Source organism: Carassius carassius, chromosome 46 (genome assembly GCF_963082965.1).
Source record: "Carassius carassius chromosome 46, fCarCar2.1, whole genome shotgun sequence".
NCBI classification, from domain to species: domain Eukaryota; kingdom Metazoa; phylum Chordata; class Actinopteri; order Cypriniformes; family Cyprinidae; genus Carassius; species Carassius carassius.
The window spans coordinates 25,598,550-25,610,523 of NC_081800.1; the positions used below are offsets into that span (position 1 = coordinate 25,598,550).

The 11,974-nt window shown below is 34.6% G+C and overlaps 1 protein-coding gene across 2 annotated transcripts; it reads left to right on the plus strand.

The window, feature by feature from the left end:
• Positions 1–1,638: 1,638 nt before the first annotated feature.
• wu:fb74b10 (uncharacterized) lies at positions 1,639–5,264 on the plus strand. Of its 2 annotated transcripts, none has more exons than XM_059540537.1 (3): positions 1,639–1,949; positions 3,261–3,430; positions 4,674–5,264. In XM_059540537.1, exons 1-3 carry the CDS (start codon positions 1,793–1,795, stop codon positions 5,163–5,165), a joined length of 819 nt encoding a protein of 272 aa, XP_059396520.1. In that variant the 5' UTR covers positions 1,639–1,792; the 3' UTR covers positions 5,166–5,264. The 2 variants fall into 2 exon arrangements, with proteins under 2 accessions (XP_059396520.1, XP_059396521.1); XM_059540538.1 differs by having other exon boundaries at positions 1,780–1,995.
• The last annotated feature ends 6,710 nt before the right edge of the window (positions 5,265–11,974 follow it).

Here is an 11,974-nt window from a genome sequence, read left to right on the forward strand (position 1 = left end):
GGATGTCTGTCTCAGTAACTTGAAATTGAATTTGAGAACTGAATCTGAATTGTGAGAAGTGAATGTGAAGATATATAGAGAGTTTAACTTTAAGTGAGGATCAAATTTTGTTGGACAAATTTTATTCGACCACAATTCAGATTCTGTTTTTGAATAAATACAATTTCAAATTATACAATTCAGATTCAGATTTTCAATGCAATGATTCAAATTAAACAATACACTTTCAAATTAGGTTATTCAAATTCAGTTATTCAATGCAATTATTCAAGTTTAGCAATTCAAATTCAGTTTCTAGTGGCACATATTTCAGCCCATAATCGAACCCCCAACTGCTCCCCGGGCGCCGCAGCATAAATGGCTGCCCACTGCTCCGGGTGTGTGCTCACAGTGTGTGTGTGTGTGTGTGTGTTCACTGTTCTGTGTGTGTGCACTTCGGATGGGTTAAATGCAGAGCACAAATTCTGAGTATGGGTCACCATACTTGGCTGAATGTCACGTCACGAAGTGGCAGCTTCAGCCATTTGCAGCTATGAAAAATTTGGCGGCTGCAGGCCAATAACTTCATCAGCCAGCCATTATTCTCAAAACAAATGGCTTCGGGCTGAAGTATCAAGTATATTCAAAAACTAAACAAATCGTGCCTAAAAAGTGCACGCATCAAGGCTAATGTAAAATTACATGATGAAGTCATACTAGTGTGCCTGTGCATTTTGAGTGCGTTCTTTCACTGCATTATTCGGTGTATTCAAATGCATTTATGAATGCATGTGAATGATCACAAAATTCAAGGTTAGAAAATGTATATATTTATATCATTATGTAGTTAATCAATATCACACGAAGAGTGCCATTTCAGTTTTTCTCCAAAAATCTGCATGATTCAAATGTGATATTAATTTACTACAAACAATAATTTAATTACAAATACAAAATGTTGCAGAATAATGTAATATATGAATAATAGCCTAAAGAACCTTTGTGCCAAAAGGGTTCTTTCTAATCATTATAGAACCTTTTTAGCATAAAAGGTTCTTTGGAATTGAGTAAAGAACCCTATGGTTCTATATAGAACCCCAATGAACCCTTTTTTCTAAAAGTGTACGCTACTTTTGGACCTCTTTAGACAAAACTGCTTGTAAATCTGTTTCCACCTACAAAACACACAATCCTCATTTCATGTACGATTATGTTTTTGAACCTTATATTATATTATCTTAACAAACTTAAGTGCAATTCAAAAAAATGCACTTTATAATAATTTCTAATTAGGCTAAATATTATTTAAACATATTTTACATGATTATGATTTTAGAATGTTTTAATTAAGTACACTTATTTTGATATTTATCAATACACTAAAGCACATGTAAAATTATTGATTTTAATTTCAACTTAAGTGTCTTCTGCAAAATTACTGTGTTTTAAATGCATTTTAGTCTATAATATACTATGTGTATAATATACTAAAACTGTTCCGACATCAGATATACGTCTATAGGACGTTTTCTATATCAGATGTCAAATAGATGTTTAGAAGATGTATTTAAGATGTTTATGCACAAAGATGTTAATGTTAAAGATCTGTGTTTCTACACACTCCGGTGTAGTAGGTGGCGGTATGTGCGTCTCACGAGTGTTTGTAAGCCGCCATTACTCTAACAGAAGGAGATTTTCCAGTCTTCCGATCCATTAAGCTCGCGTTGAGTTGCGTCGCTGCGCTTGTTTACGCGTCCGTGCGCGCGCTTCCAGCGGTTATGTAAAGTGACTCGTGAGCGCAGATTCCCTCGCGATGACTGGACGATTGTGGACCCCCGAAGCGGAAGAGACGCTGATCGAGCTCTGGCAGGAGTCTGCATGTCTGTACGACATTTCCTCCGCAGATTACCACAACCGAGAGGAGAAGGACAAGCGCTGGAAGGAGGTGGCCGATGCGCTGCAGATGCCCCGTGAGTTCCGGCTCGAGCCAGCGCGCGCATCCCTCGGAGAATCAATGTCTGTGCACGAAATACATGTTGACTTCTGGAAGGATCTTGCTTATTTAAACTCAGTGGCAGAAGTGAATTAGGAATAAAATATCAAGGATTTAACTAAGATGTGATGCATAGTAGCCTAATCTCTACCATGTCAAATGGTCACAAAATCGAATTACGGTAATTCGCTAAATTATGGAACAACCTGTATGCAATTATGCATATGCACGAATGCATTGATGATTTGCATGGGCTGCCAACTGGAGTGAGATTTGAAACCATGGGATCTAAATAGGCTACACTTCGTTTTTACAGGGTTTCTTCTTCCCTTTCCAAACTTAAACCAATTCCTGGAAATATCTTAAACTTGAGCAGAAATTCGTTCACCCTGCAAAAAAAAAAAATAAATAAAAATGCATGTCTTCCTCAGTGTTGATTACCAAACATCCTTCTCGAGATATGCTTTCTTGAGATGCCAATTTGGACGTGAAGTCTTGTTTTCTCAGAAAATGAATACAATGAAGTTTTAAAACAAGAACAAACGTTGTTTTTTCTTTTGCATGGATTCAAGTTGATTTTTGCACAAACATTTTTTGTTTTAATCAGACTCACTTCATCTTGATCATCTTCGCGAAAAAAAGAAGTGTTTTATCTTGCTTCAAGTAAATGTGTTTTGATTTAAGAGTCTTAATTCAGACGTTTGCACTTTTTTAAATGTATTTTTTAATTAGCTTATACTGTAATAGTTTTTGACAAATGAGTAAAGTGAGTTAAAGTGTAATTAGATCTATTGGAAATAGTTTTCAAACACTGAAGCATTGCTAATACAAGACCTTTACATTCAGAGACCATATTGACGTATTCCATTAAAAAAATAAAATCTTTAAAAACCCTGTTTTTAATTTTGCCTCAATGCAGATTGCTCAAATACTGCAGCCGAATGTTGAACTGTCTTTATCTGCATATACTACCTTATATTAAAATCTTAAGATTGCATTACAGTTACTGCTATTAAAATCTAGTTTCTTGCATGCATTTTATGATGCATTAAAACGTTACGCTCTGGCTGTTTGCACGCACATGCATTTTGAAGTTGTAGCTGTTCAATTTGGTTATTAAATGGAAATATGTGCATAACTGTAATTTAAGGTGTGCGCTGCAGAAAACATCTCTTCGTTGCATTAAACAGTGCACACACCGTTGGATTTCACAAAATAATAAAGTTTAGAACTTCCTTTTAAAGTTGCTGCTGCCAATTTGAAGTGTTTTCTGTCTTTAAATGCTCAGCTGAGGCGGTGGCGACCAGGGTGGCGTCTCTGAGGACTCAATATGCCAGACTGAGGAAGTCCAAATCCAACCGGAGCGAGAAGAAGCCCCTCACGATGAGGCAGCGCTGGCTCCTGAGGGCCCTCGACTTCCTGAAGCCACACATCGTTCATCGGCGAAGCGAGAACACTGTACGTCTACAAACACAACCAAACCTGATGTGCATGGAGCTCACAGTTGTTTTCCCCCATTTGAACTTTTCTTGGTTAAATGGGTGAATTTATTTTCATTTTAAATGTCTATACTTAATCACAAAACTTGTACAGTTTAATCACAAAGTAACACTTTACACTAAGGTTCCATTTGTTAACTTTATTCAAAGCAATAACTAACGATGAGCGATGCATTTGTTACAGTATTTATTAATCTGTTAGTGTGCAGTTTTTCATTTTAATGTGTTAGTAAATATTGGAATCAGCGTATAGATTAATAAAAGCTTTAGAAGTATTGTTTTAATTTTTGGTTTAACTAATGTGAAATCAAATTAACAAATTGTAAAATGTTACCAACATTTATTAGCCTATAAATCATATGTTCTATAGTAATTATTATTAGATGTATTATTAATTTTTTTAACGTTTAACAAAATATATTTTGGGGGAATTTTTTCCCCCTCATGGTTTTCATATTTTTCCAATTTTCATTCTTAATTTTAATATTTTTGTAATCAAAGCAAACAATCAGTTGATTTTCATAACTTATAAAGCTCATTAAAATTATATTATTATTATTATGGATATATACTATTATTATTAAATGTATTATTCATTTATTACATTTGGAACAATATGATATCCAGATATAATTTTCCAAATCCAGTTTTCAGTTGAATTTAAAAAAAAAAAATTCTTTATATAGTTTTGTAATAATCAAAGCATACGTATTCAGTTGATTTTCAAAACGTATAAAGTTTAATAAAACTATGTTCTTTTTATTATTGATATATATTATTATATATTATTAAGTTTAATATTAATTTGGGGGGATTTCTTCCCCCCTGGATTTCATATTTTTCCAAATTCAGTTTTCATATATATATATATATAGTTTTGTAATAATCAAAGCATGCATAATCAGTTGGTTTTCAAAACTTATAAAGTTTAATAAATCTTTAACAATTGTATTTTTTTTTCAGATATTGCATTCTATTATTTCTCTATTTATGATTTCATGCAAATGCATTTTTAAAACTGGTGCCATTCAAATGAAGGCATGAATCATAAACAGGTGAATATTTGAAACGCTCAACAAATGAAAACTGAATGTGTTTACCGTGAATGAGAACGGTGATTAAAGTAGACCTCGTTTACTGAACTGTGAAAGTCTGGGGTGAGTCTTTAAGACTGATTGTGTCTGTTCTTGCTCTTCTTGTAGCTGGGCTTGCCGTCCTCTGATAAAGCGGAGGACACTCTGGACGAGTCGGATGAAATGTCTCAGGAGACGGATAAAGAAGTGGACAGCTTCGACTCCATCAGTGTGTGTCTCTCCCCGATGCCCGACACTCCAGACACCGGCATCCCCGAGGAAACAGCCTCGTGCTCTCCATCTCCCCGGAGCACATCCGGCAAACGCACACGCTCCTCCGAACCTGACATCGAGCTACAGAAGCTGGAGGTGCTGAAGCAGATGTCTGCTAAGGTCCTGGAGAACCCGTCTCTGGACGCCGCGGCGGTCTTCTCCAGCCAGGTGGCCCTCGAGTACCGTCTGCTCAGAGACCCCAGCGTCCAGATGCGCGTCCGCAGACAGATCATGGCTCTTCTCTACGAAGCACAGGATTCAGAGAGACTTCACCGAGCGTCCACGAGACACGAACAGAGAGCGCTCAAAACAGAGGACGACGTCACTTGGATTAACACTAACATATAAATTAGAAAAATTATGTTTTCTACATTGTACTGAACTTTTTTTTCCTAGTGGAGGCTTTGGGATAATCTACATGTGAAGTAATAAAACTCTCCAACACTTCATGTGTGTGTGTTTTTTTGTAGCTGTGAGATTATGAATAATCAAGCCACTTAGACATTAAATGCCATCCAATAGCTTTTTGAGTGTAACTACAGCATCTGTCCAGCAGGTGGCAGCACCGTGTAAGTGCAGCTCGATAGCATTCATTAAAGACGCTGAAATGCCCCTGAAAAACATTAAATTCATAACGTAAAGTTAACTTTAAAAGCAAGATAAAGCCCCAGAAATATATACTTTGATTTACTTATTATATATGCATTTTATTTTATAATTTGAATTCACATTTTTATGTTTTTTTGTACCTATAACAAAAGATTTATTCTTAATGTACAAATAATTTTAAGCAAAATAAAACCCTAGAAATATATACTATAGTTTACTTACTATATATGCATTTTATTTGAGAATTTGTATTCATATTTTTTATTTATATTTTTATGTACCTAGAACAAAAAAGGTATCCGTGATACAAAAATTATTTTAAGCGAAATAAAACCCTTGAAAGAAATTTTACACCAGGATGTAAAATTATAGTAACTTTAAAAATAATGCAAAAAAAAAAAAAAAAAAAGAATTCTATATATACATATATATTTTTTACTTTATATAAATTTGAACATTGTATAAGTTTAAAACTAAACATTTAAATGCATATTTTTAAAATTAGAATTACATTTAAATAAATTATGTATGCAGATATATTTATATATTTGTTAAACTGAAATGTATAACTCACATCAGGGATATTTCAAGTAAATACTTTAAGTCTGGCAGGCAAAATGATTGAATGCATATTTAAATCATTGTTTCTGGCAAACATGTTTTGGATCCCTGGACTATTATTATTATGATTATTACAAATAGTGTTTTTCATATTCACTTTCCTTTATGACTGCTACATCATCAGTTTCAGTTTAAAGGCACAAGATTCTGTTAGCCAAAATTATGAATTAAAATTAAAAATGAATTAAAATTATATATTTTTTTGTGTACAGCAATGTACATGATAACAATAAATGTAACTTTAAAAAAAAATAAAAAAATATATATTACGTCTACTGCAGTTAAACTGTGTTACTGTCTTACTATATATCATTTTATTTTATATTTATTTATATTATTTCAGGTGGTATTTGTGTGACCAGTTGACTTTCATTCACGGTTAATTATATTTCAGTCCATTTGTGTGGGGCATGTTGTCACACGGGAAAATAAAAAAGGAAATAAAACTTATGTTTATTGTAGCATTTCTAAATATATATTTTCTGTGTAACAACCGATGTTTTCATTAACTAAAACATATAGCCATTCAGTAAATCGTTAATAAAATTAATTAGATGATGAAATTATTAATTAGATGTATAATTAACCTCTACAACTAACAATAAAAGACATTTAAATTTAAGTGCTAAATTATTAAAACTAAAACTGAAATATAGATATATATTTTTTATATAAATATATATATATATATATCTATATGAAAGGACCAAACTAAATGACTAAAACTTCAACTTAAATTTCAGGCGATGTTTATAGTTTTCATTTGTTTGTCTTTTCAAGTGCACTTCTTCTTAAGCTTTATTTTAATTTTAATAATTTTACTTCAATGAGTTGCTGAGGGAACATTTTCTAATTTTCGTTTAAGTGCTAAAATAAGAACTTAAATAAAAATAAACCTAAATAAAAAAAAATGCATATTTAAAAGTACATCCCGAAATTACTAAAATAAGTATGAAAACTGAAAATATAAAAATTAAAGCTAGTATTAATAAACATAAAACTATATATGCTATAATACTAAAATAACACTTAGCGTGACAACTAGCCCCGGTGAAAGGCAGCATTGATTTCTGGAAGGACACAGCAGTCCAGTTTAACATCACAGTGATTCGTGCGTCAGTGACAGGAAGTGGACGTTCTGACAGGAAGTGCTCTCTCATGGTGATGGGGGGATGATGGGAAGGCGGGTGCTTTGACCTAAATTCACACTCTTTCAGTGCTGCGAGCGCTGTGTCGCAGGGAAAGATGCCACTTCCTGTTTTTTCCTAATGGTTTATTCTGTTTTCTCTGACATCTGCTCATTACAGAGCATTCAACAACACCATCATTTACTCTGCCTTTCACTTTTCTCTTTCATCTCAGAGCTCTTCTGTCTCTTAACTCTTAACTGTCTTTATCTCTCTCTCCCCGTCTTCTTCATGTTTTCTCGTTAGTGTCTTCTGCTCTTCTTTCCCAGTCGCAAATAGTAGATGAACAACAACAAATCTGAACTCATATTAGCACTAGATTTTCCTGTGAGAAGTACAAGTAATCGTATATTTGGTCACTTTATGATTGACAGTTGTCTTATCAGTGTAAGTCAATGGGAGATTTTAAAATGTTACATATTTACAATTGTCTTTCTTTTTATTTATAAATATAATTTAATGTTTAGGTGTGCTTTTTGATTCATTTATTTGTATTTATTTATTTAAAGCTGATATTGTTGATCATAAGTATATTATATCACAGTAAATAAATAGCACACAGCTGAGATTGTTTATAAATAAAATTAAAATAAATCATATAAACAAACAAGCAAAAAATAAAACTAAACAAATAACACAGCTGCAGCTGATTTTGTTTATAAATAAAATTAATACAAGTATATTATATGACAATAAATAAATAGCACACAGCTGAATTTTTTTTATAAATAAAATTAAAATAAATCAGATAAACAAACTAAATAAATAAATAGCACACCTACAGCTGAGATTGTTTATAAATAAAACTAATATAAATCAGATAAATGATCAAAAAAATTAAAATTAAATAAATAACAGCTGTAGCTGATATTGTTTATAAATAAAAAGAATAAAAATATTGGATGACAATAAATAAACAAATATAGCACACCTGTAGCTGAGATTATATACTTTTTAAATATAAATATAGCTTAAACTGTAGGCATACTATCTATTTAATTTATTTTTATTTATTAATATAATTTCAGCTGTAGGATGTGCTATTTGACGACTGATTTATTCATTTATAAATCTCAACAGTAGGTGTATATAAAATATAAATATATAATATAAACGTGGATTCATGCATTTATTTCCACATATAATAACCCCTGGATATATCCAGACATAAATGCTGTTTTGTGAAGGTTTTGTCGATAGTGACAGTAAGTGAACAGCTAATTCCCAGCCAGTCCTGCGAGAGGAACAGAAGGTTGGAGAAGGACATTTGTGTGAGTGACTCAGCGGCTGGCGGGTCATTTAGACCCATTAAACACCCCCTCCAGCAGATCCAGGCCTGCAGGCATGACACGCAGCAGATACAGAGTCTCCTGGGAGCAGAAACACCCCCCGCTTCTGACCGAGCCGTCAATGAAAACTAATCCTGCATAAGCCTCGGGAAGCCAAACCTCAGCTGTGTCATCATCTTCATCAGCCTTCTTCACTTGCACTTGTGATACGGCTGCTTTAAGCTACCGTAGTAAAACTGTGCCACTGTCAACAAAACCAGAAATGAAAGACAACACAAAAAAGCTGCTTCTTATCAGAATTCAGTATTAATGTGCGGTGAAAGGGGTTTCAGCATTTTCTTGTGCTTCCATCTGAAAACAATTAACTCGACTTGAAAAAAGCAATGCTATCTAATGTCTACAACCACAAAAATTACAATTAATATCTCAATGTGTGACATGCATCATGGCAATACCATGTTTTTGCATGTTACTGTAGTAATACCGGACGTTGCTCAATGCATGTGCAAAAAATCCATAGTATTACCATAGTAACATGTTCAAAGGCATGCTACTGATATGATGCATGTATGTACATAAATAAGTTGTATAGTCATAGCACATGCCCTAAAACATATCGCTATGATGCATGTGCAAAAAACATGGTATTAACATGGTGACATGTAGTACTATGATGCATATATAAAAAACATGGTTTATTACCATGTTTGTAAATGTGGTTTGATATGCTGTTTTAGGCAGGCATCATATAATACCATGTTTTTGGACGTTAAAATAGTAATATCATATTTTTGCATGTGTTTGATAATACCATGTTTTGGGACATGCACTATGACTATGTCAATGTCAATGTCACCTTTATTTATATAGCGCTTTAAACAAAATACATTGCGTCAAAGCAACTGAACAACATTCATTAGGAAAACAGTGTCAATAATGCAAAAATGAGAGTTAAAGGCAGTTCATCATTGGATTCAGTTATGTCATCTCTGTTCAGTTAAATAGTGTCTGTGCATTTATTTGCAATCAAGTCAACGATATCGCTGTAGATGAAGTGTCCCCAACTAAGCAAGCCAGAGGCGACAGCGGCAAGGAACCGAAACTCCATCGGTGACAGAATGGAGAAAAAAACCTTGGGAGAAACCAGGCTCAGTTGGGGGGCCAGTTTACCTCTGACCAGACGAAACCAGTAGTTCAATTCCAGGCTGCAGCAAAGTCAGATTGTGCAGAAGAATCATCTGTTTCCTGTGGTCTTGTCCTGGTGCTCCTCTGAGACAAGGTCTTTACAGGGGATCTGTATCTGGGGCTCTAGTTGTCCTGGTCTCCGCTGTCTTTAAGGGATGTAGAGGTCCTTTCTAGGTGCTGATCCAGCATCTGGTCTGGATACGTACTGGATCCGGGTGACTGCAGTGACCCTCTGATCTGGACACAGACTGGATCTGGTGGCTACGGTGACCTCGGAACAAGAGAGAAACAGACAAATATTAGCGTAGATGCCATTCTTCTAATGATGTAGCAAGTACATAGGGTGTTATGTGAAGTGTTTCCGGTTCCGGTTTACCTAATTAATGCAGCCTAAAAATCCTTTAACGGATTTGGATAATAAAAGCATATTAGTATGTTATGTGTATGCCAGGTTAAAGAGATGGGTCTTTAATCTAGATTTAAACTGCAAAAGTGTGTCTGCCTCCCGAACAATGTTAGGTAGGTTATTCCAGAGTTTGGGCGCCAAATAGGAAAAGGATCTGCCGCCTGCAGTTGATTTTGATATTCTAGGTATTATCAAATTGCCTGAGTTTTGAGAACGTAGCGGACGTAGAGGATTATAATGTAAAAGGAGCTCATTCAAATACTGAGGTGCTAAACCATTCAGGGCTTTATAAGTAATAAGCAATATTTTAAAATCTATGCGATGCTTGATAGGGAGCCAGTGCAGTGTTGACAGGACCGGGCTAATATGGTCATACTTCCTGGTTCTAGTAAGAACTCTTGCTGCTGCATTTTGGACTAGCTGTAGTTTGTTTACTAAGCGTGCAGAACAACCACCCAATAAAGCATTACAATAATCTAACCTTGAGGTCATAAATGCATGGATTAACATTTCTGCATTTGACATTGAGAGCATAGGCCGTAATTTAGATATATTTTTGAGATGGAAAAATGCAGTTTTACAAATGCTAGAAACGTGGCTTTCTAAGGAAAGATTGCGATCAAGTAGCACACCTAGGTTCCTAACTGATGACGAAGAATTGACAGAGCAACCATCAAGTCTTAGACAGTGTTCTAGGTTATTACAAGCAGAGTTTTTAGGTCCTATAATTAACACCTCTGTTTTTTCAGAATTTAGCAGTAAGAAATTACTCGTCATCCAGTTTTTTATATCGACTATGCAATCCATTAGTTTTTCAAATTGGTGTGTTTCACCGGGCTGCGAAGAAATATAGAGCTGAGTATCATCAGCATAACAGTGAAAGCTAACACCATGTTTCCTGATGATATCTCCCAAGGGTAACATATAAAGCGTGAAGAGTAGCGGCCCTAGTACTGAGCCTTGAGGTACTCCATACTGCACTTGTGATCGATAGGATACATCTTCATTCACTGCTACGAACTGATGGCGGTCATATAAGTACGATGTAAACCATGCTAATGCACTTCCACTGATGCCAACAAAGTGTTCAAGTCTATGCAAAAGAATGTTGTGGTCAATTGTGTCAAACGCAGCACTAAGATCCAATAAAACTAATAGAGAGATACACCCACGATCAGATGATAAGAGCAGATCATTTGTAACTCTAAGAAGAGCAGTCTCAGTACTATGATACGGTCTAAATCCTGACTGGAAATCCTCACATATACCATTTTTCTCTATGGCCATGTTGTAATCCCATGTTTTTGGACATGTTAAGATGGCAATACATGCACATGCATGCACTACCAACGCTATGATAATGATATATATTTTTAAACATGCATCATAGTAATACCACATTTTTATGTGTTTTAGAACGTTACCATGATAATAATGTGTTTTGCACATGCATCATGCTGATACAGTGTTTTTCATTCTGGTCATGTGCTATGAAAATACCATGGTTTTTTTTTCTTTGCATATGCATCATGCCTTAACACCATGTTTTCATATGCACCATGGTAACACCATGTTTTGTGTACATTCATCAGTGTAATACCACGTTTTTGTACATGCATTATGATCTGTTTTGAACAGATACCATTTTCAAATGTTTAATGGATTTTGAATTAGGGGAAATACCATGGTATAACCAAAAATACCATGCTTTTATCGTCACTGTACCACAGTACACCTACAGTAACCGTAGTAAGGGAAATGCACTGAATAATAATGTATTATTATACATTAGGATGATGCGGTTTGGATGCTATTGGCGGAGAGAGAGAGAGAGAGAGACTGTGTGTGTGTGTGTGTGTG

Bases quoted from the DNA above. Each gene is read 5' to 3' on its own strand.
- wu:fb74b10 (XM_059540537.1), top strand. From the start codon at position 1,793: ATGACTGGACGATTGTGGACCCCCGAAGCGGAAGAGACGCTGATCGAG. The intron at 1,950-3,260 runs GTGAGTTCCGGC...TTAAATGCTCAG, and splicing joins CGATGCGCTGCAGATGCCCC to CTGAGGCGGTGGCGACCAGG. The intron at 3,431-4,673 runs GTACGTCTACAA...CTCTTCTTGTAG, and splicing joins ATCGGCGAAGCGAGAACACT to CTGGGCTTGCCGTCCTCTGA.